Source organism: Elephas maximus, chromosome 9, assembly GCF_024166365.1.
Source record: "Elephas maximus indicus isolate mEleMax1 chromosome 9, mEleMax1 primary haplotype, whole genome shotgun sequence".
Lineage (NCBI taxonomy): Eukaryota > Metazoa > Chordata > Mammalia > Proboscidea > Elephantidae > Elephas > Elephas maximus.
The window spans coordinates 47,791,410-47,814,813 of record NC_064827.1 but is presented as its reverse complement, the minus strand read 5'-3'; the positions used below and the strand labels follow the sequence as shown (position 1 = coordinate 47,814,813).

At 47.7% G+C, this 23,404-nt stretch overlaps 1 protein-coding gene across 1 annotated transcript; it reads right to left on the bottom strand.

The window, feature by feature from the left end:
• Nucleotides 1–4,317: 4,317 nt before the first annotated feature.
• Nucleotides 4,318–22,880, bottom strand: FOXE1 (forkhead box E1). The gene has a single exon (XM_049896961.1). The coding sequence runs from the start codon at nucleotides 22,100–22,102 to the stop codon at nucleotides 20,966–20,968; it is 1,137 nt and encodes a 378-aa protein (XP_049752918.1). The 5' UTR covers nucleotides 22,103–22,880; the 3' UTR covers nucleotides 4,318–20,965.
• Nucleotides 22,881–23,404: the final 524 nt, after the last annotated feature.

Here is a 23,404-nt window from a genome sequence, read left to right as displayed (position 1 = left end):
TTACTTTGTTGTTATTGTTGGGAATATACACAGCAAAACAAACACCAATCCAACAATTTCTACATGGGCAGTTCAGTGACATTGATTACATTCTTCAAGTTGTGCAACAATTCTCACCCTCCTTTTCTGAGTTGTTCCTCCCCCATTAACATAAACTTACTGGCCCCTAAGTTTCTTATCTAATCTTTTTGAGTTGCTGTTGTTAATTTGATCCCATATAGATAGATCTTGAAAGAGCACAGTGCTCAAAGCAGGCATCCTTTACTGTTTAAGCTAAATTATTGTTTGTTTTTAAGAAGAGTTCAGGGGTGGGAGCTTATGTTATTGATTTGAGATGCTTCCTCTTTTTTAACGTATGCATTTAAAAGTGCTATAAATTTCCCTCTCAGAATGGCTTTAGCTGTGTCCCACAAAATTATGAACTGTTGTATTTTCACTTCCATTCACTTCCATGTGTATTTTTAATCTCCCTGTGAATTCCTCCTTGACTCAAGGAATATTTAGTTTGTTATGCAGTTTTCAAGTATTTGGAGATTTTCCTGTTATCTTTCTTGGAGAACTCATTTTGTGTGCTTTCAGTTCTCTTAAACTTGTTGAGGTTTGTTTTATAGCCCAGGATATGGTCTATGCTGGAACATGTTCTATAGGCTCTTGAAATACATGTGTATTCTGTTGTTTTGGGGTGAAATGGTCTATAAATGCCAGTTAGATCCTGTTGTTTGATGGTGTTGTTGAATTCTGTGTCCTGGCTGATTTTCTCTTTTCTAATCTCCAGCTGTACTTGTGGACTTGTCTATTTCTCCTATCTGGTCTATCAGTTTTTGCTTCACTTACTTTGCAGCTTGTTGTTTGGTTCATACACATTTAGGACTGCGATGCCTTCTTGGTAGATTTACCCTTTTATCTTTATATAATGTTTCTATCTGTCTCTGGTAAAACATTTTTTTTGGTCCTTTTACATTCAACCTGCCTATATTGTTATATTTGAAGTGAGTTTCTTGTAGACAGCTGTATTAGTTCCTATGGCTCTCTATCTCCTTCTGGAATTCTGATTAGGCATATTAGCGTTTCCACAGTTTTCATGCCTCTTAACTCTTTTTCGTAGTTTCTATCTCTTTGACTCTCTGGACTATCTTCTGGGTAAGTAAATATTTAATCAGCTGTATCTAATATACTCTTAAATCCATCCAATCAGTTTTTTAGTTTAATCATCAGAAGTCTTACTTGGTTGTTTTTCAAATATGCTTGGTCTTTTTTTATGGTGTCTTGATCTTGGATCATATTTTCACACTTCTGCTTTATCTCTTAAAACATTTTAAACATATTTTAAATCCTTGTTTGATAATTCAAATATAAATATGCCTCATATGTCTTTTTTTTGTTTTTTCTTTTTTGTTGAGAATATACACAGCAAAACACACATGAATTCAGCAGTTTCTACACGTGCGATTTAGTGACGTTGATTATATTCTTAGAGTTGTGCAAACATTCTCACCCCCTTTTTCTGAATTGTTCCTCCCTCATTAAAATCACTGCCCTCACAGTAGCCCCCAAGAAGATAAGATACTTAGGAATAAATCTTACCAAGGATGTAAAAGACCTATACAAAGAAAACTACAAAGCTCTACTACAAGAAATTCAAAAGGACATACTTAAGTGGAAAAACATACCTTGCTCATGGATAGGAAGACTTAACATAGTAAAAATGTCTATTCTACCAAAAGCCATCTATACATTTAACGCACTTCCGATCCAAATTCCAATGTCATATTTTAAGGGGATAGAGAAACAAATCACCAATTTCATATGGAAGGGAAAGAAGCCCCGGATAAGCAAAGCACTAATGAAAAAGAAGAAGAAAGTGGGAGGCCTCACCTTACCTGACTTCAGAACCTATTATACAGCCACAGTAGTCAAAACAGCCTGGTATTGGTACAACAACAGACACATAGACCAATGGAACAGAATTGAGAACCCAGACATAGATCCATCCACGTATGAGCAGCTGATATTTGACAAAGGACCAGTGTCAATTAACTGGGGAAAAGACAGCCTTTTTAACAAATGGTGCTGGCATAACTGGATATCCATTTGCAAAAAAATGAAACAGGACCCATTCCTCACACCATGCACAAAAACTAACTCCAAGTGGATCAAAGACCTAAACATAAAGACTAAAACGATAAAGATCATGGAAGAAAAAATTGGGACAACCCTAGGAGCCCTAATACAAGGTATAAACAGAATACAAAACATTACCAAAAATGATGAAGAGAAACCCGATAACTGGGAGCTCCTAAAAATCAAACACCTATGCTCATCTAAAGACTTCACCAAAAGAGTAAAAAGACCACCTACAGATTGGGAAAGAATTTTCAGCTATGACATCTCCGACCAGCGCCTGATCTCTAAAATCTACATGATTCTGTCAAAACTCAACCACAAAAAGACAAACAACCCAATCAAGAAGTGGGCAAAGGATATGAACACACATTTCTCTAAAGAAGATATTCAGGCAGCCAACAGATACATGAGAAAATGCTCTCGATCATTAGCCATTAGAGAAATGCAAATTAAAACTACGATGAGATTCCATCTCACACCAGCAAGGCTGGCATTAATGCAAAAAACACAAAATAATAAATGTTGGAGAGGCTGCGGAGAGATTGGAACTCTCATACACTGCTGGTGGGAATGTAAAATGGTACAACCACTTTGGAAATCTATCTGGCGTTATCTTAAACAGTTAGAAATAGAACTACCATACAACCCAGAAATCCCACTCCTGGGAATATACCCTAGAGATACAAGAGCCTTCATACAAACAGATATATGCACACCCATGTTTATTGCAGCTCTGTTTACAATAGCAAAAAGTTGGAAGCAACCAAGGTGTCCATCAACGGATGAATGGGTAAATAAATTGTGGTATATTCACACAATGGAATACTACGCATCGATAAAGAACAGTGACGAATCTCTGAAACATTTCATAACATGGAGGAACCTGGAAGGCATTATGCTGAGCGAAATGAGTCAGAGGCAAAAGGACAAATATTGTATAAGACCACTATTATAAGATCTTGAGAAATAGTAAACCTGAGAAGAACACATACTTTTGTGATTACGAGGGGGGGAGGGAGGGAGGGTGGGAGAGGGTTTTTTTATTGATTAATCAGTAGATAAGAACTGCTTTAGGTGAAGGGAAAGACAACACTCAATACATGGAAGGTCAGCTCAATTGGACTGGACCAAAAGCAAAGAAGTTTCCGGGATAAAATGAATGCTTCAAAGCTCAGCGGAGCAAGCGCGGGGGTCTGGGGAACATGGTTTGCGGGGACTTCTAAGTCAATTGGCAAAATAATTCTATTATGAAATCATTCTGCATCCCACTTTGAAATGTGGCGTCTGGGGTCTTAAATGCTAACAAGCAGCCATCTAAGATGCAGCAATTGGTCTCAACCCACCTGGAGCAAAGGAAAATGAAGAACACCAAGCCCACATGACAACTAAGAGCCCAAGAGACAGAAAGGGCCACATGAACCAGAGACCTACATCATCCTGAGACCAGAAGAACTAGTTGGTGCCCGGCCACAATCGATGACTGCCCTGACAGGGAGCTCAGCAGAGGACCCCTGAGGGAGCAGGAGAGCAGTGGGATGCAGACCCCAAATTCTCATAAGAAGACCAAACTTAATGGTCTGACTGAGACTGGAGGAATCCCGGCGGTCATGCTCTCCAGACCTTCTGTTGACACAGGACAGGAACCATCCCTGAAGACAACTCATCAGACATGAAAGGGACTGGTCAGCGGGTGGGAGAGAGACGCTGATGAAGAGTGAGCTAATTATATCAGGTGTACACTTGAGATTGTGTTGGCAACTCTTGTCTGGAGGGGGGATGGGAGGATAGAGAGAGAGGGAAGCCGGCAAAATTGTCAAGAAAGGAGAGACTGAAAGGGCTGACTCAAGACGGGGAGAGTAAGTGGGAGTAGGGAGTGAGATGTATGTAAACTTATATGTGACAGACTGATTGGATTTGTAAACGTTCACTTGAAGCTTAATAAAAGTTATTATAAAAAAAAAAAAAAATCACTGCCCTCTAAGGTTCCTGTCTAATCTTTCGAGTTGCTGTTGTCAGTTTGATCCTGTATAGATAAACCCTGGTAGTGTAGTGGTTAAGTGCTACGGCTACTAACCAAAGGGTCGGCAGTTCGAATCTGCCAGGCGCTCCTTGGAAACTCTACGGGGCAGTTCCACTCTGTCCTCTAGGGTCGATATGAATCAGAATCGACTCAACGGCACTGGGTTTTTAGATAGTTCTTAAAAGAGCATAATGCTCATGGCAGACATTTTTTTACTAGTTAAGCTAAACTATTGTTTGGTTTTAAGAAGACTTGAGGGGATATTTTTGGTTCAAAGTTTAATAAAGATGATCTCAGGACAATAGTTTCAGGGGTTCATCCACCCTCCATGGCTTCAGGAAGTCTGGAGTCCTTGGGAATTTAAAATTCTGTTCTTGCATTTTTCCTCTTTTGATGAGAATTTTTTTGTGGAATCTTTGATCAAAATGTTCAATATGAAAGCTGAGCACCATCCAGTTTTTCTCGTCTCATGGCAAAGGTGGCAGTTGTTCATGGAGGCAATTAGCCACATATCCCATATCCTCCTCCTTTTCTTGATTCTCGTTCTTCCTCAGGTGAATACAGACCAATCATTTCTCGAATGGCCACTTGCTAGCTTTTGAGACCTTAGGCACTACACAAACTAAGGTAGAACAGGCAGCGCTAAACATGTTATTAGGCCAATTAACTGGAATTCCCCGTGAAACCGTGACCCTAAACCTCCAAACCAAGCAACCAAATCCCATGAGGTTTTTGGTTGTACATAATCTGCCTCAGCAGCTATTGTTTCTTTTTTGTTGTTGCTGTAAATATATCTTATCACACAACTTTTGCCGGTTCAACTTTTTACAAGTGTACAACTTATTGACAAAAATTACATTAATCAGCTATGGAACCCTACCCTTAATCAATGTGATTTTTCCATCACTGTTAACCTCCTTTCCCCACTCCTCCCACACCTGGTAAATCCTAATAAACTTTGATTTCTATACATTTGCCTTTCTTGTCTTTTTATATAAGAGAGGTCATATAATATTTATTCTTTTGTGACTGGCTTATTTCACTTAGCATAATGTCTTCAAGTTCCATCCATACTGTGGCATGTATCAAGACTTCATTTCTTTTACTGGTTGAGTGGTATTCCATTGTATGTAGGTACAACACTTTGTTTATCCATTCGTCTGTTGATGGGCATCTTAGATTGTCTATACCTCTTGGCTATTATGAATAGCGCTGCAATGAACACTGGTGTACAAGTCTCTTTTTGCGTCTCCGGTTTCAAGTCTTTTGGGTATATATCTAGGAGTAGAATTCCTGAATTATATGGTAGTTCTGGTGGCTGAGTGTTTAACCTTACGGCTGCTAGTTGAAAGGTTGGCAGTTTGAATCCACCAGCTGCTCCTTGGAAACTGCATGGGTCAGTTCTACTCTGTCCTGTAGGGTTGCTATAAGTTGGAATTGACTCCACAGCAATGGGTTTAGATTTCTTTTTGGTTTATGGTAGTTCTATTTTCAGTTTTTTTGAGGAACTGCCACACTGTTCTCCACAATAGCTGTACATTTTGCATTCCCACCAGCCATGGGTAAAGGGTTCCAATTTCCCCACATTCTTGCCAACATTTGTTATTTTCTTTCTTTCTTTTTTTTAAATCTTAGCCATCCTAGTGGGAGTGAAATAATACCTCATTGTGGTTTTGATTTGCATCTCTCTGATGGCTAGTGATGCTGAGCATCTTTTCATATATTTGGTGGCCATTTGAATGTCCTCTTTGGTGAAATGTCTATTAAGTCCTTTGCCCATTTTATGATTGAGTTGTCTTTTTGTTGTTGTCACAGTTTTATATATTTTTTGGTTATTAGATTCCTGTCAGATACATGGTTTCTGAAGATAGTCTCCCAGCTGGTAGCTTGTCTTTTCACTTTTTTGGTAAGCCTTTGGATGAACAAAAGTTTTTAATTTTTATGAGGTTCCATTTATTTGTCTTTTGCCGTTTGTGCTTTTGTTATTATAATAGATAATCCATTGTTGAAAGCTAGGCCTGACTGTGTAGTTCCTGCTTGTTCTAAGAATTTTATGGTTTTAGTTTGCACATTTAGGTCCTTAATCCATTTTGAATTTGTTTTTGTGTGTGGTGTGAGGCATGGATCCTGTTTCATTTTTCTCCATGTGGAAATCCAATTTTCACGGCACCATTTATCAAAGAGACTCTTCTTTCCCCATTGAATGGACTTAGCACCCTTAACAAAAATCAGTTGACCATAGATATGTGGGCTTATTCCAATTCTATTCCATTGGTCTATGTGTCTACTGTTGTACCAGCACTAGGCTCTTTTGATTACTGTAGCTGTATAGTATGTTTTGGAGCCTTGGTGGCACAGTGGTTAAGAGCTCAGCTGCTAACTAAAAGGTCAGTAGTTTGAATCCACCAGCTGCGCCTTGGAAACCTTATGGGCAGTTCTACTCTGTGTATAGGGCTGCTATGAGTCAGAATTGACCTGACAGCAACAAGTTTAGGTTTTTTTTGTTTTTGTTGTAGTATGTTTTAAAATCAGAAGGTGTGAGCCTTCCTACTTTGTTCTTCTCTTTCAACATTGTTTTAGTTATTCAGGGCTTCTTGCTATTCCACATAAAGTTGAGGATGTTTTTCTTTTTCTGTAAAGAAGGCTGTTGGGATTTTGATTGGGATTGCATTGAATCTATAGATCACTTTGGGTAGTACTGACATCTTAATAATATTAAGTTTTGTCTTTAAATTGCTTTTTTCCAGGGAGAAACAGATCTTTGCAGCCTGTGGCACTCTGGATCGCTGTGAATGAATCACAAGTATGCTGAGATATTAACCTGCTCGGTTTCTCGGGATGGCTAGGTGTAGCCTAGGGTGGCCAGAGGTCTTGTATGAGTTATCTCTGGCCCCAAGCAAATTTGTCTACTTAACCATTGTTCTGTATAAATATTATTTCCTATGTGTGTCATAATGTAAAAAAAAAAAAAAATACTGGGAAGTGCTGGCTTGGAGGTATTACTAACCTGAAACCACTTTAATTTCTCTAATTGAGATGGTTTGGGCTTCGATGAAGGTGCCCTGGTGGCACAGGGGTTAAGTGCTTGGCTGCTAACTGAAGGGTCGGCGATTCGAACCCACCAGCTTCTCTACAAGAGAATGATGTGGCAATCTGCTTCCTCAAAGATTTAGAGTCTTGGAAACCCTATGAGGCAGTTCTACTCTGTCTTATAAGGTTGCTATGAGTCGGAATTGACTCAAAAGTAGTGGGTTTGTTTGGTTGGTTTGGGCTGCAAAGGTAGATTAATTTAGGCCAAAAACAGGTGTGAGGATGGCTTATGTTGAGGATCTTTGGGATGCCTTTTCCCTCCTCTACCCAGTGCCAATGTTGAAAAAGGCAAATTTCCTTAATGCCTCCTTCTGTGCAATGGGTTTATTTTCATTCACCATTATCTTGAGTGTATATCTTTTTTTTTTTTTTTTTTTTATCCTTCTAGGAATTCCAATACTTTTCTCTTAGATTCTCCATCTTGGGTAGGCTCTAGATTTCTATTCCTTGCCTCCAGTGCCTCCAGATGCTACAAAACAGCTCTAGTCCACTTGGATTTGGCAGCTATCTTCCAGGAATGATCTACCATTAGGGTTTTCTCATCTCCCTGAATTCCTGCTTTTATTTCATTTTAGGCCTCTACGGATTTTTTAAAAAACTTTTTTGCTCACTCAGCAATGCATTCTAAAAGATGTTTTATCTAGCTATTTTAGCTATTTCTATTGGAAATTTCTTTAATGGCATTTGGATCTTTTCAGCTGGTGGGAACAGAAGTCCCAGTGCCCTTTCACAGAGTTATCTGTACCTATATCTCAAAGTGTCAATGTAACCCAGGGCCTTGACCTTGATACAGTTTGTGTGCCTTTTATAGGATCAAGGAAATCATGGCTCTCACTGCAATGGAAAAGACTGGAGAAACAGCCTTTAGATTCATATTGACAACTTTCTGCTGACTTAAGCTGGCAAAAGCAAGACTCAGATCCCCTTATTACACCAGCACAGCAGCCCTTTCTTCTGATAGCATCTTCATGAGTTTGCTTTGGGGAAGTCACCCCTCCTTCATTGGGTGTGGTCATGATGGAACTCTGTTTGTCAAAGTGCCCTGCCCCCTACCAGTTAAGGGGGTAGGTGACACTGGTGAGATCAGTCAGACAGGCCTCCTGGAATTTGAACTGTGAGCTGAGCAACTCTGTGACTGGCACCCAGAAGAGCTCAGGCACTAGCTCTTGGGACCTGGGTCTTAGCTACTTCTTGAATCCTGTCCTTCCCAAGACCTGAATCCTCAGCTTTCCCTCCAGTTCTTTGAGCTACCCCATAGCCTTCAAATACATTCCTGCTACTGCTTAATTATTCAGGGTCATATTTTATTGTTTGGAACCAAGAAATGTGGATGTGGATGTGGATTAGTCTTCTGTGGGTACCTGGTATCCCAGAGACTTAGGACTGGGAGAGTCTTCAATAGTCATTTGGACCCAACCCCCACCCAGTGAGTGGATTTCCTTACAACATCTCCACACTGACTGCTTTTTCAACTCTGTTTGGATACTTCTCCAAAATGGGGAACTTACTACTGCCTGAGGTAGCCAGTTCCCCCATTGGATGCCCCGACTATTTGAAACTTCTTCCTTTAATTGAGTGAAATCTAATGCACCATAGCATTGGTCCTATTTCTGCCCCCTTCTTCTCCCTTCGTCCTGACAGCTCCTCAGAGACTTGAAGGAAGGGAAATGTTCCCCTTCTGACTTTCTTCAGGCTACACAAGCCTAAGTCTTCTAACTGCCCCTTAGGACGTAGGCTGCAGCTCCTTCCCCAGCCTGACTGCCTTCTCTTGGTACATTCCAGTTAATCAATATCCCTCCAAAAGTGTGCAGATCGTTCTGTTAAGGGTGATGGAAAAAATCGGGAATAGTTAATGGTGATGGTTGAACAACATGAGAACATAATTAATGTCACTGAACTGTACATGCGAAGATCGTAGAAATGGCAAATATTTTCTTATCTATATATTTACCTCAAAAAAAAAAAAAAAATAAGTGTAAAGCTCAGGTGCAATCCAGGCACTCTGAACAGAGCAAAATCAGGCAGGATCATCGCCTCCTTACTCTGGGCACTCTACTTCTTTTAATGCAGCCTCAAATAAAATTCATTATTATGGCAGCCTCGTGACGCTTCTGACTCATAGAGAGTTAAGATTCAGCTAAGCCTTTTTCATGCAGGCTGCTATGCATCCTGGCTCCCTCAGCCTATCCCTGTTCTATCTTCTTTTTGAACTCACAGCTGTCCTTAAAAATATGGCAGACCTTGCCTACTTTTTCCATGGCACAGTCAGAAAAATCCTGTCACGGGGTCAGGGAGTGTCTGTATCTCCCTTAGAGCATACTCATTTGCTCTGAATATGCAGAAGAAGAGAATGCTAGGAAATACTACCTCTCTCAGAAGCAGTGTCCCAACAGTTTGGGGCAGAAGTCACTTACATAATTGCAAGAAAACTTCAGCCCAGATTGGGGCTGGATGCTCTCTCCACAGGTAAGCCTCTCGCTTCAGGTTGTAATAGATAATACTTCCCTTTGGGTGCAGTTAACTCTAACCTTAATGTTGGGCTTAAAGACCAAAAGAAAAGTGGGTTGAATCTGCATTTATAAATGCTGTACTTAATAGTTATTTTTAAAAAAGGCTGCAAGATGGATTTGGATATTTGAAACTTGGATCCCCTTCATGGATGTAGTGAAATACTCAGTGTCACCTGGCAGGGTAACCAGTGGCCTGTGTACAGATCCAGGCCCCTTGGGGGTCAGCTTCCCCATCCTCCTTCCTCTGTCACCTCAGGAGGACTCCTTAGACTTCTCGCCCCCCTAAGTATCAGCTGTGCACAAGCCTGGGGGGATCCTCCAGCTTCAGGGTCCCTTTTTCTAGTCTTTGCTGACCTGGCAGAAGAACCCAGACCACCCCTTCTGGCTGAGCTGGGGTAGCCTGGCATAAGATTATGGTGTAAGTGAGAGTGTCCCCTGTGTATAAGTTATCTATTGCTGTATAACAAACTACCCTAAAGCTTAGTGGTTTAAAACAACAACACTGATTATCTCAGGAATAAGGTCAGGAACCTGGGCATGGCTTAGCTGGGTCCTCTGCTTCAGGGTTTCCTAGAAGCTTCAGTCATTTCAAGATGCAAATAGGAAGGATCTGCTTCCTAGCTCGCTCACGTGGTGGTTGGCAGGATTCAGTTCTTTGCAGGCTGTTGGACAAGTACAGCCTCAGTTCCTTATCATATGGGCTTCTCCCCAGAGCAGCTCACGATATGGCAGCTAGCTTCATTACAGCAAGCAAGTGAGAGGGCAAAAAAGAGAGTGCTAGCAAGACGGAAGTCACAGTCTTTATAACTTAATCACGGAAGGGACATCCTATCACTTTTGCCATATCCTATTCCTAGAAGCAAGCCACTAGATCCAGCCTATACTCAAAGTGAGGGGATCACACAGGGTATGAATACCAGGAGGCAGGGCCCACTGGGAGCCATGTGAGAAGCTGCCTACCACACCCCTAGATTATGTGGAACAGGCAGGGTGGGTGAGACGGGGTATGAGGTCTGGGGCCCCAGGGCACATCAGACACAAGACAACCATCAGTGCTCTGCCTAAAAGTTATACACAATAGGTGGTGGACAGAGGACTGGGGCCTGGGGGCAACCTACAGAACCAGGTTATCCCTGGGCACCCTAGATCTGAACAGCCTAGAAGATAGAGGCCAGATCTGGGTGGGTGGCAGTCCTAAGGCCCCCTGAACCCCGGGCTGAGGATCCAAGGTGGGGCTGATGATGCTCAAGCTTTTTCCTACCAAACCATTTTCCTAGGTCTGCAGTACTCTGGGCATCCACTGCAGGCAAGTCACTATGCCTGGCACAGCAGCGGGTGGGCACTGTGGGCTTTCATTCATTTACAAACATTTATACGGTGTAACAGCAAGAGCACTGGTCAGAGCCTCAGAGCCCAGGTCCAGTCTGGGCTCAACTCTACTTTCTGAGTGACTCATTTTGGGGCTTCAGTTCCCCAGGTATAACAATGACTATAGTAAAACCTCCCCATCTCACTCGCTTTGGGGTGGTTGTGAGGATTTCATGAGATAATAAAACGGAAGGGCCTTGAAAATGATAAGCTATAGTTCATGAAAACCTTCACATCCATTATGCCATTGAATCCTCATGATATTCAGGGGAAGGAGACTAGACTTGTAAAGAGGCATTAGGGACCATCTGTCCCCCGCCGCCCCAGCCGCACACACCCATGCATTGAACAGATGAGACTGCTGAAGGGAAAGGACTCACCCAAAGTCACACACAGAGTCGGTGGCTACACTGGGACAAGATCCTAGGTCTTCCAACTTGTAGCCAGTGCCTCTCTGAGAACCAGAAGGCCCTCCATAATGCAAACTACTGCTACTGGGAAGTTCTGAACCCAGACTGCCTGGATTGAAATGCTGCTCCACCATTTCTTAATTCACAGTAACTACCTTCTAGGTGAATATGTGGGAACTGAGTATGATAATCCATGACAAGCACTAGCACAGTGCCTGCTACATAGCTCACTGAATGTCAGCTATTATGATTGGTATTAGAGAGGGAAGGTAGTGTTGTGACCAGTCGATAGCTGGGGAAGCTGAGGCAGAGGCTTCTCTGAGTATCAGAGCCAGGACCTGAGCCAGCACTCTTGTCAAGAATGCAGGCAGCCTCTCTGAAAACTGCAAAGTACCAAACAAAGGTGAAATGCGACTAATTCATAGTATCATCACCGACACCAGGCTCATGCATTTATAGTCTGCAGAGGGCAGCAGGGACAGCCAGGTTTCCTGAGGAGGATTCAGGAGGAACTCTTCAAAATGAGGATGGAAAGCCTCTTGCTGAGAAACGAGGTATCTGTGAGGACACTGGGCCAGCCAACCACTCAGTAGTGTTTCAGGAATTATGAATCTTAGTTTGGGGATTTGGGTGGAAAGCAACTTCAGTCCTGGAGTTTTTCTCTCTATCAGCTAGCTACAGGCCTGGGCAGGTCCCTGTTGGAAGGAAGTCAACCTCCTCCCCTCAAGGAGGAAGGGCTCCCCCATCTGTGGTCTCTGCGGCATTGTGCTCTCTGAATTCCAGGCTGTCAGTCTCACTGCCGAGCGCCCAGGACGCTTAGCCTGTAGATTGTTTTGTTAGGTTTCTCCGACAATTAATTTGGAAATTACCCAGCTACCTGCAGCCTCTCCCAGGTGTTCTGTAAACTATGGGCCTGCCGCTGCAGCTTTGCCTCTGTGGGACCAATGCTGGCTGAAGCAGAGAGGGCCAGGGTGGGGTGACAGAAGGCATGGCCCCATGATGGTAGGGCTTGTTTTGAGCCACAGCTAGTCCCCCTCAGCTTTGATATTAACCTCCCCCCCCCCACTTTGTAGGGGCTGAAGCAACCAGATCTACACACTTCACAGACATTATCTTGAAGCCTTGCATGATCTGGAAGATGCTCCCTGCTCAGAGTCCCAAAGAGAGTCGACTCCCTGGGAGCTCCAGTCAAAAGTAACACACAAGTCTCCTGGTTCCCATATCCAGGGAGAGCAAATCCTCAGACTTGGATTCCTTCTGTTGCGGACTTGGTTAGACCTTCCTTGAAGGCCAGTGCCCCCCATGCAAAGGTCATGTGACCTTGAGCCAGCTATCTCCTCTTCTCAGACCTCAGTTTCCTCATCTGAAAAATGCAGCTGAAACCTGCTGCCTCCAGAGCAGTTGTGAGGATCCAAAGAGTTAATGTTTGTGAATGTGCTTAGTACACCCTCACCACTGGTTCTTTGAGCTTATCGGGATTGTAATCAGTCAGCTGCGCTACTGCTAAGGCACTTGAAGGTGGGAAAGAGCAATGGTGTGGTGAGGAGCCCTGGGCTGGGGTATAAGATGTTAACTCAATGTGCAACCATGGCAAGTCCCTTCTGGTCTTTGGTTTCTATCTTCTGTAAAGCAAGAGGTACAACTATATAACTTCTAAGCTCCACATTTATTTATAAGAATGGCAAGGGCAGTCTCAAAGGGAACAAACCAAGAATCAGTTTTCTCTTATCACCTTCTCTATCAGTTAGGATGCATTTGGCTGTAAGAAACAGAAAGCCCAACCAAAGGAGGCTTAAACTTGAGGGACATTTATTATCGCTAATGATAGGAGCCCACAAGTATAATGGTTCCAGGGTTGGCTCTGTCAGTGGCTCAGAGATGTCATCAGACACCCAGGTTCTCCCCACCTTTCTGCTCTACCGTCCTCAGCAGCTTGGCTTGCTCTCTTAGGATGGTCCCTTCCAGGTCCAACACAGCTGCTATACTTCCAGGTGTCATGTAAAAACAACATCCAGAAGTAGGAAATGAAAAGGCTTTTTCTCTTCCCCTGTCTCTTTTTAAAAACCAAACCCATTGCTGTCAAGTTGATTTCAGCTCATAACAACAAAGCAGAACAGAGTAGGACAGAATAGAACTGCCCCATAGGAGCCCTGGTGGCACAGTGGTTAAGTGCTCAGCTGCTAACTGAAAGGTTGGCAGTTCGAACCCACCCAGTGGATCTGCAGGAGAAAGATGTGGCAGTCTGCTTCCGTAAAGGTTATAGCCTTGGAAACTCCATGGGGCAATTCTACTTCAACTCAATGGCAATGTTTTTGTTTGTTTTTTTCCTCTTTTTAAGAGCAATGTTTCCCTTCAGAAGCCCCCAGGAGACTTTCTTGGATGTCTCATTGGCCAGGAATGGATTTTGTGCCTGTTTCTAAATCAATCACTGGCAAGAGTGATGTTTACCTTAGACAAGTCAAGACTAACCCTTTGGGATAGACAAGAGGCAAAACTTCTTCTAAAGCACTTGACCAGCTGAAAGCTGGACAAAGTCAGGGTGCTGTGAGCAAAGAGTCGGAATCAACTGGACAGCAATAGGTTTTTATTTTTGTTTTGATGAGCAAAGAAGGGGGAAGATGGCTGAGTAGACAACTGTAGTGTCACAACCTTCTTGAATATGCCAGAAAAGGAGTAGATTGTGTGGTTTTTGTCCACAGTTGCTCACCGTAGAGTTGTCCTCAACATGGTCCTTCCGGTGGCTCTCAGCTCTACCACCATAACTCCTGCACGTGGTCCCATGGTGGGGCACCATTCTTTCTTTATGAGCACAGGGCAGAGAAAGTGTGGGCAGGCTCCACTTTACACAAGGTTGGACAACTGTATGAAGCTTTGCTGAAAAGTTGCAGTGTTACATGGGAGGGGAATTTTTTTTTTTCTTTTTGGGAATATATATAACAAAACATACACCAATTCAACCATTTGGAGGGGAACTTTTGAAAACATTGTACAGATATACTTAAGAGACCCTTGAAAGGACTGCTTAGGAATGAGCAGTCTCTGGTCCTGAGGTCTGGACCTCTCTGACTGATGCTTGGATGAGTCACACTGTTGTGGAGGGGAGCACTAAGGGAAACATGGAGACCTCTTAAGAGGTTGGGGCTGTGATCCAGTAGAGAGATGATGGGGCTCCTACAAAGCTAGTGGCCTTAGAGGGATGAAATGGGGTTGAGTGGTTCCTGGAGAGGGAATGATTAGAGCAAATGCATGGTGATAGGAATGTGTGGGGGTGTCTGGGGAGCAGCAAGTGGTGTGTTTGGCTGGAGCCTAGGGGTGCAGGAAGGGCAGCTATGGGAGCTGAGGCTGGGAAGAGGTTGGCATCAGGGTCACGAGGGTTCTGAGGATCAGGTGAAGAGCCTTTTCCTGCAGACGGCAAGAAGTCTGCTCCCATGGGACTGGAGCTCAGCCTCAGAAAGGTGAGGCTGGCAGTGGGGGCAGAATGGAGGGAGGAGACAGGGACACCCATGGGGCGGCTCTGGCTAACAGTGGTGAGAGCGAGGTAGGGGGTAAGCTTTCCTAGGCTGTGGTTCTCACATTTTACCTCTGGGTTGCTGAAAGCCTCCACACCAGAAAACCATGGCTGGGGCTCTGCTCTGCCCACACCTGGGAGAAGCAACTCCAGGTTCTCAGTGAGACAGGCAGGGCTGAGATCCACCCCATTCTGCCTTCCCAATCCTGTCCTCACCCTGGGAGGGGCTGGCTGCTGAACCCCAGCCTCCCTGACGACAATGCTCCTGCCCGCCTAACTCTTCTAGCCTGAGCTGGAAATCTGAGTTGGGGTTCTCCGGAGAGGAGGTCCGGGGCTGATGAGGGGACAGGGAACTCCAAAGAGAGCAGATTATCCACCTCTCCTGAGGCCAAACAGCAAAGACCACTCTGGGAGCTCTGCAAAGGCCTGGGAGAGGAGATGCAGGAGAGAGGACAAGGAGGGACCAGGCACCAAGCTCACTGGACCCTCCCTCCTCCTGCCCCATTCTTTTCTTTTGTTTACTACTCAGTTTTGACTGAGAAGCACTGACCCGATGGCTTTTCTTGTAGGTGGTTCTAAGCTATTTATTTACCCAGTCAAGGCTCAGTTTGCCCATTCATACAATGGAAGCTCTAACAGGGCAGTCCCCCAAGCTGCACCCCACCTCTGCCTGATTACTTCATCTTCTACATTGCTTTTATTAAGATGATAACTAAATGCAGTCTCCCCTCTGGGAGGCATAGATTCTGATCCAGGCTTGGACATTTACAGCGGTAAGATCTTGGGCAAGTCTTGTGGCCCTTCTTTGGCCCTGTAGAGAAGCTGTGCACACACTCTGGGTATTCCTATCTATTGCTATTATTGAGAATAGATGTGAGCCAGCTCCCACCCACTGGTCAGCGTTTCTCAGAACAGGATGAGCACAGACCCAAGTTCTCGGAAAGGTGTGTGTGTTTGGGGTGGGGGAGGAGTCATTAGGACTCCGAGGGTCTTAGCCAGTCGAAGGGGGCACTTAACATGCTCGAACAGAGAATCCCTCAGCCCAAACTGACTCAGACATAGGGACCCCTTCCTGCTGGTAACTACATCCTGGGAAGAAAGCCTTCTTTTTCTCCTAAACAGCCAACTATCCCAGACTCAGGGACAGAGCTGAGGTATCAGAGGCCAAGTTTATTCCCCACATGGGAAATGACATACGCTTGAGGGTGGAGAGCACAGATATCAGAGCACAAGTTCCCAAAAGTGCCTCAGCTGGGAGTCAGAAGCCTGGGTTCCTAAAAAATTTCCTACACTGGCTCTAATTGGAGCCCAGCTTTCGAGATGCTTTCAGGTACATTCCAGTTGAATGTTATTGTCGCAGTCACCCGTAAGGCTGGAAAGATGAGGCGAAGAGGTGAGAGGCACTCGAAAGCCTGCTCAGCCTAAGTTTCAGGACCTAGAAAGAAAGTCACCCAAAGGAGGAGGCACAGTGCTCCACCTCGGCCCTCTTGCCTCTCTGCAGCCAGAGCCACAAGGCAGGCTGCAGTGCTGGGATTCTTGGCCAGAAACAAGAAATTATTCTGGGGTCTCGGATCTCAACAACATGAAACATTTTTCATTTCTCCAAAGTTCTGCCTCTTTGCCCAGGCATAGGAGTCACCTGAGGAATTTGCTGAAATGCAGATTCTGGTCCAGTAGGTCTGTGGTGGGGCCTGAGATTCTGCATTTCTAATAAAATGCCAGGAAATGCCTGTTAGTCAGTCCATGGCCTGACACCGAGGCCTCAGGGCCTCAGCCTTTTGTGTAAAATGGCACAGAGGGCATGCCTCCTGCTCCAAGCCTTTCTGCAGCCCCTCTTCTAGCCCGTACAGAAGTGCGCCCCAGATTCAAACCATCAAAAGAGAAAACCAAAAAACCAAGCCCATTGCCATCGAATCGATTCCGACTCATAGTGACCCTATAGGACAGAGCATATGGTTTCCAAGGAGTGCCTGGTGGACTTGAACTGCCAACCTTTTGGTTAGCAGCCATAGCTCTTAACCATTACTCCACCAGGGTTTCCATCAAAACAGAGGGGTTAAAAAATGTAAGGCTGAAAGGGGCCTGGTCCTAGTTTTACAGATGGTGAAACTGAGTCCCACCCAATGCAGGCAAGAACTTGTTCAATATCTCACAGCAATTTGGTGACAAAGCAAAGACTCAGGTCTCCTGTATGCAGTGAGGGGATGGGCAAGGAGAAAGGGCTAGAAAAGATACTCTCTGAGGTGTTAATCTTGTTTTCTCTGGGTCAACTATGGGTTCCTTTAAATTTTTTGTTTGCCTACCTGTATTTTTTCACAATGACCATGTACCAACTTTGTAAAAAGAAAAAAAATTTTAATAAAATTTTCACAAAGTTTGTAGTAAATGAAATTATGTTTATGAATGTGCTCGGTAAAGGGTAAGGTACACAGAGCAGCTTCGTGTCACCGGTATCTAGTTGACTTCAAATCGCCCAGAAGTCATTTCAATAAGGTTCTCCTCACTCTTCTCAGTACACGAGTCACCGAGACGAGGCGGAGGGCCAGCGCCGCTGCCAAGGCCAACCACGGCGAGCGGCTTCCTGCTCCAGCTTGGCCTCGGTGGTTGAGCCGCTTGCCCCGAGCGCTGCCCGCGGGAATCTTTCCCGGAACAAGTCCGGGAAGAAGGTTCCCACCTCTATTTTTGTAGTAAAAGACCTCGGGCCAAGTCGGCTTTTGTTGCTGGTTTCCTAACTTTAATTGCAAGCAAAGTTAATTTGAGAGAAAATAAATGTTACAGCTCTGGGACGAATGCTAACGAGCCTTGGGCAATTAGGTAAGAACCTAGCTAATTGCGCCCAGCCCGGGGCGCCTGCACACGACGCTGGGAGTGCAGGGCCCAGAGAGCGGCAAAAGATTTTTGTTTTCATAATAGAAAGAAAAAGACGGAGAAAAAGAATGAAAAAGACACGCACCTTCCATCTCTAAGTCCTCAGATTGGGAACTGGGAGGTCCTGTTCCGCGATTTGGGGTCGCCTGAGTTGGAACGCTCCCGGACGCGGCAGTGGAAGGTTTTCAGGATCTGAGAGGCCGCGTGTTCTGGAGGGTCTGCCCGTGGCCCGCTGTGGCTCAGCCCGGGTGGCGCGCACCGTCTTGGAGGAGCTCCCTCTGCCCGGCCCGGTGGCGCGCCAGCTCTGGGTGTCGTCAGCCGGAAGGGAAGCGGAGAAAGGTTGTCTCTGCCTTCAACGCCTCGATCCTCGCGGGTGTCTGCCCCTCCCGCTGTGCGCAAGGTTTTCGCCCCGCAGCTGCCTAGCGCTCCCGGAGCGCCTCTCGTTTTTGGCATAATCTCACCTCTTCGCCACAAAGCCTCCCTCGCCCAGCCTAGTCTGTCGCCCAAGCTAACAAGGAGTGTGGGGGGCAAAGACGCCCGCGCTTTCCCCCTCCATCTTTTCCCTTCCCTGGGCTTTTTACCGCGACGCTCCAGGAGGCTTCGTGTCAAGGCAGCGCTTTTTAAAATTTTAAAGTCGTTCCTCGCTCCTATGCCCTAAACTTTACATTTTACAAAGGTTTTCCCCTTCCCTGTCTCATTTAACCTTAGGAGGATCCTGTGAGTTCGGGGTCAAGAATTCCTATTTTTACAAATAAGGACAGAAGATGAACCGAACTTAGCAAGTTTAAGGTCACAGCTTGTTAATGGCGCTGCCAAAGCGCTTGACTTCTTAGGAATCAGGAAAACAGAAAGGCTCAACTCCTGCGCTAGCTGGCTGTAGAGACCTCGCTTCTCCCGCCAAAATTCTGCAGCTGGGTTCTAGCAGTCACAGACGAACTCCCCGGATGGAAGGCTCTCAACTCCAGGCTCCTGCTAACTAGGCGAGGCATTCTGATCTCTGTGCCTGGGAGAGGCAGCCTTCCTAACTGCACATCGAGAACCTTGAATTGCAGACCTGCAAGGATGAGGGAGGCCTAAATCCTCTGACAAGTCCAGAGTCACAGGGCTGGGTCTGGAATCTGAACCCCCTAGGGCCAGGGTCAGTGCTCCAACTGCCTCCTGCCTTCAGGTTATTTACTGCCACCAAAGCCACGGAGAACCACCACCTGTCGCTGCACTGTCCAATACCGTAGCCATTAGCCACACATGGTTATCAAGTACTGGGAATGTGGCTCGGCCAAATTTAGATGAGCTGTTAAGTGCAAAACACACACCAGATGTGGAATCACTGGTATTAAAACAGTAAAGGAGCGCAATGATTTTACATGGATTATATATCAAAATAATACTTTGGATATGGGGCTAAATACATTTTAAAAATTATTCTCATGTTTCTTATTTTATTAACGTGGCTACTAGAAATTTTAAAACTACCTATGTGGTTTACATTACATGTCTATCCGACAGTAGCGATTTAGACAAATCCCCGTGTGGACTGAACCATGTTCACATGTCTTTGTAAACAGGACAGTGCAGTGGCCAAAATTAAAAACCACCAATAGCTTTCATACAGTCTTTTTCATCCTTCCCTACCAAGTCAACCAGTCAAAAACGAGGCTGTGTTTCACTTGCCAGAACTCACACACTCAAAGGCTTTTATTAAAACAGTTCATCTAAACACTCAGTTTTACCTGACAGCAGCCTGCTGAGCCTCTGAAATATTTAACGCTGGCATTTTTTTGCTCCCTAATGGAAACTTACACAATTTCCCAAGAGAAAGGTGGGAAAACGGTTGGATTTTCTGATTTTGGTCAGTCTGCTGTTTGAAGAAAATCAAACAAGCAAACAAACAAAACAAAGTTAGAAAATCGAGTTTCTTTCTAAAGCTTACTTCACTGATCATCTCAATTAATTTTTCTTTCCTTTCTGCATCCGACAACAGCTAAGGTGCAGCAGAAGGTGCCAGGGTTCAAAGAGCCAAACCGTTCCACTGAAAGCTGTCACTATGGGGCTCCTTTTTCCTGAGTCTTCTCATCTTTAGATTTTAATTAGCCTATTGGATGCAGAGCTGCTTGATGAAGAGTGGACAGTGGTCAGATGTATTTTAAGCCTGCCTCACTGGCAAACCAGAGTTACGTCCTGGCCGTAATCGCTGTGGAGTGGCCAGCACATTCTGCTGGAAAGATTCAAGTAACTACAATACAATCGCTGCCCAAAGGGAATCTTGGGACTTTAGGTTAGACGCTTGCCATGCGCTCTGTTTAGCGTCCTCGGAGTAGGAGGTAGGCTCTGGGTACCGCTTGGACACCGCCAAATATCCAGGGTGGCACCCGCGATGATGGGGCCCTTAACATCAAATAGTGGGGGAATACAACTGTGCAGCCCTCTTGTGTAACAAAAGGGGAGACTGGGACGGGTTACGGGACTGGGCCAACATCACACCGGAGCGAAGGCACACTGAAGCTAGGTCTGCGGCTATCAGCGGCAAGGAAAACCAGCCCACGATCATGCAGAGTGGATTATATATATATATATATGAAAGGCTCCTGCAAACCTGGCCTCACTTTAAGGGGAAGGAAGGCTGCCTTTTACTGTAGTAACATAGTCAAAGGCACAAGAGGCCTGAGTTCCGCGCAGCACCGGGAAGGGTGAAACTGTATGATTTCCCAGAATTCGGATCCTGGGCTCTGGTGTAGGCAGTACGAGACTTCGCTTTATCGCCAAGAACCCTACTCGGTAGGCGGTGAGAAAGGTATGTCCTTTGGGAGTTTGCCCTACCGACTGTCCCTTGTCCCAGTCCGTCGGGTCGCGGCTGCCTCTCCCCACCTCCTCCCGTTTACAAAGCGAACTCGGTGTGTAATCGCTGCGCCAGGGGCATGCGCCTCTCCTGCCCGTTCAGCCCCTTCCGCAAAAAGTAAAACAGAGCTCCCAGTTTGGTCCTTTATGCAGCCGTGTCCTCAGGCCGCGTGGAAACTTAGTTCGTGTGGACTGCCGAGATGTCTAAGAGTTTTCGTCCCTAACTCTCGGCTCACATGGCGGACACGAACCGATCCACCCCGCCAGGATAGGCGGCCGCATGCCGAGCGTGGTAGGAGCCTCCACTGCCCGCCCCCAACTGCCCGCCAGGATTGTAGCAGGGCCCCAGGGCTCCGAACTGGGCGGGCGATGTGCGCCCGTAGAAATCCACTGTGCCCTCGACACCGCCCCCGCCTCCACCTGCTGGGGGCGAGCCGGGCCCCGCCAGGCGGCTAGCGGCGGCGAAGAGCGCTCCGCCCGCGCCCTGCGGGTACGCGCCGTCGGGGCCCGCATAGGCGGCTGCGTAGGCCGCGGGGTTGGCCGGCCGAGTCCCCGCGCAGCCGGCGGGCTGGTAGCCGATGGTCGTGGCGGGAGCGCCGGCCGAGGCAAAGGCGCAGGACCCGGCGGACCCCGACGGCGCGGGGCCCAGTTCGGGGCTGAGCGGCCGCTCGGGCATCAGGCCGAAGACGCGGCACGGGCCTGGAGACGCCGCGGGGTAGTAGACCGGGGGCGGCGCGGCGAGCGGCGGCGGCGCGTACCCCGCGTAGACGGCGCCCGGGTAGGGCGGGCGCGCGGCGGGCACAGCGCCCGGGAAGATGGCGGCAGCGGCGGCGGCGGCGGCGGCTGCGGCGGCCGCGTCGTGCATGTAGGCCGGGTAGGTGGAGAGGTCCGAGCGCTTGAAGCGCTTGCGGCGGCGCAGGAAGCTGCCGCTCTCGAACATGTCCTCGGCGTTAGGGTCGAGCGCCCAGTAGTTGCCCTTGCCCGGGCGGCCGGCCTCGCGCGGGATCTTGAGGAAGCAGTCGTTGAGCGTGAGGTTGTGGCGGATGCTGTTCTGCCACTTCTTGGGGTTGTCGCGGTAGAAGGGGAAGCGCTCAGTGATGAACTTGTAGATGCCGCCCAGCGTCAGGCGGCGCTCGGGCGCGTGCGCTATGGCCATGGCGATGAGCGCGATGTAGCTGTAGGGCGGCTTCCCGCGCTGCAGGGGGCGCTTGCGCCGCCGCCCGCCTGCGCCCCGGCCCGTGCCGTCCGCCAGGACCCCGGCCCCCACCACCGCCTCGCTGCGCTCCTCCTTCACAACCGCCAGCGCCTCGGGCTGCGGCGGCGGGGGCGGTGGCGGCGGCGGCGGGGGCGGCCCACTCTCGGCGGTCATGGCGTGCTCTGCCGGCGCCCCCGAGATGTCCGCGCCGCTGGCCGCTGTCTAGGGTCAGAGGGATGGCGCGCCTGGGAGACGCGGATCCGAGGTGCGGGGGACCACGACGGGGGTGCAGGGCCCTTCTGCAGAGAGCTCTTGGGTCCCAGCGGGCCGGCACCGGGAGACTACAGCTTCCTCGGCAGATACGCTGGGGACTCGGCCCCCGCTGTCTCCCGACCGGCGCGGCTCAGGCTCAGGAATGTATCCCTCGTCGAGGCTTTGCTCGTGTTCCGGTGCTCGAGACCAGGTGGCGGCTCAGGAACCGGGATTAGCCCCCAGCGCCGGCTAAGAGGTCCTTCGCGCGCTGGTGCCAGGAGGTCACGGGCCCGGGCGCGCCAGGAGATAGTTTCCCGGCCTGGGGCAGCTGCAGCTGGTTTGGGGTCCCCGCTGGTCCCACGTTGCCCGGCGAGGTCGTGCGCGCGGAGGAGGCTGCGAGTTCGAAGCGAGAGCAGTTAAGCCAGGCGCGGCGTGTTCGGGAGAGGGCCGCCCATGCTGCGCCCCCGGTGGCGGAGGCTGCGGGCTGCGCCGCGGGCAGGGAGGCGAGACCCAGCGGCGAGGTCGGGTGGCGGGCCCAGGAGGGCGGCCGCTGATGCGTCCTTCCGCGCCTTGGGACTCTAACCGCCGCGCTGTGCTGTTAGCTCCGGGACCACTTGCTAAAAGCCGCGGGGCGCACACCGGCCGGCTCCTCCCTCCACCGGCTTCTCCTTAAAGGCGCGGAGAAATTTGGGGCGGCGCCCGCTCCTGCCCGCCCCCCGACTACCCACTCCCTCCCCCCAATCCCGGGCGCACCTCCGCAGGTGGCGGCGCAGCAGGAGCCTCTCAGCGACAGGCAGGGAGGGTACTAGGAGATCCCTCGGGCAGGCTTTTCTGCCGCCAACTGGGGGACTGAGGCCGGGAGAGGCCAGGGACTGGCTCCGGAGACCTCAGCGGCTGAACGCAGAGCTTCAGGCCTTCTCCGGCTTCTGCAGAGGGCTGAGATCCGCAGGTGAAAGGAAGGACTTGCCTCGCTTTTCTGTCCTGAGAGGGTGAGAATTGGACCAGTTGGAAAAGGGCTGTTTTGCGCCGAGGGAGTGCTTGGTGCTTGTGGAATGGGGACGGGGAAGGAGAAGTCATTTGCTCCTTGTTTTTTTTTTTTTTTTTTTTAACTGCCTCCCAAGGTCTTTTCAGCAGGATTTTCGACCCTAGTCAAGACTGCTTGCGCACACTCCATTCTCCAGTCCCCTCATTTTCCGGAGGAGGAATCCTAGGTCCAGAGAGGGT

Excerpts from the sequence above, each read along its gene's own strand:
- FOXE1 (XM_049896961.1), bottom strand. The coding sequence starts at position 22,102 with ATGACCGCCGAGAGTGGGCCGCCCCCGCCGCCGCCGCCACCGCCCCCG.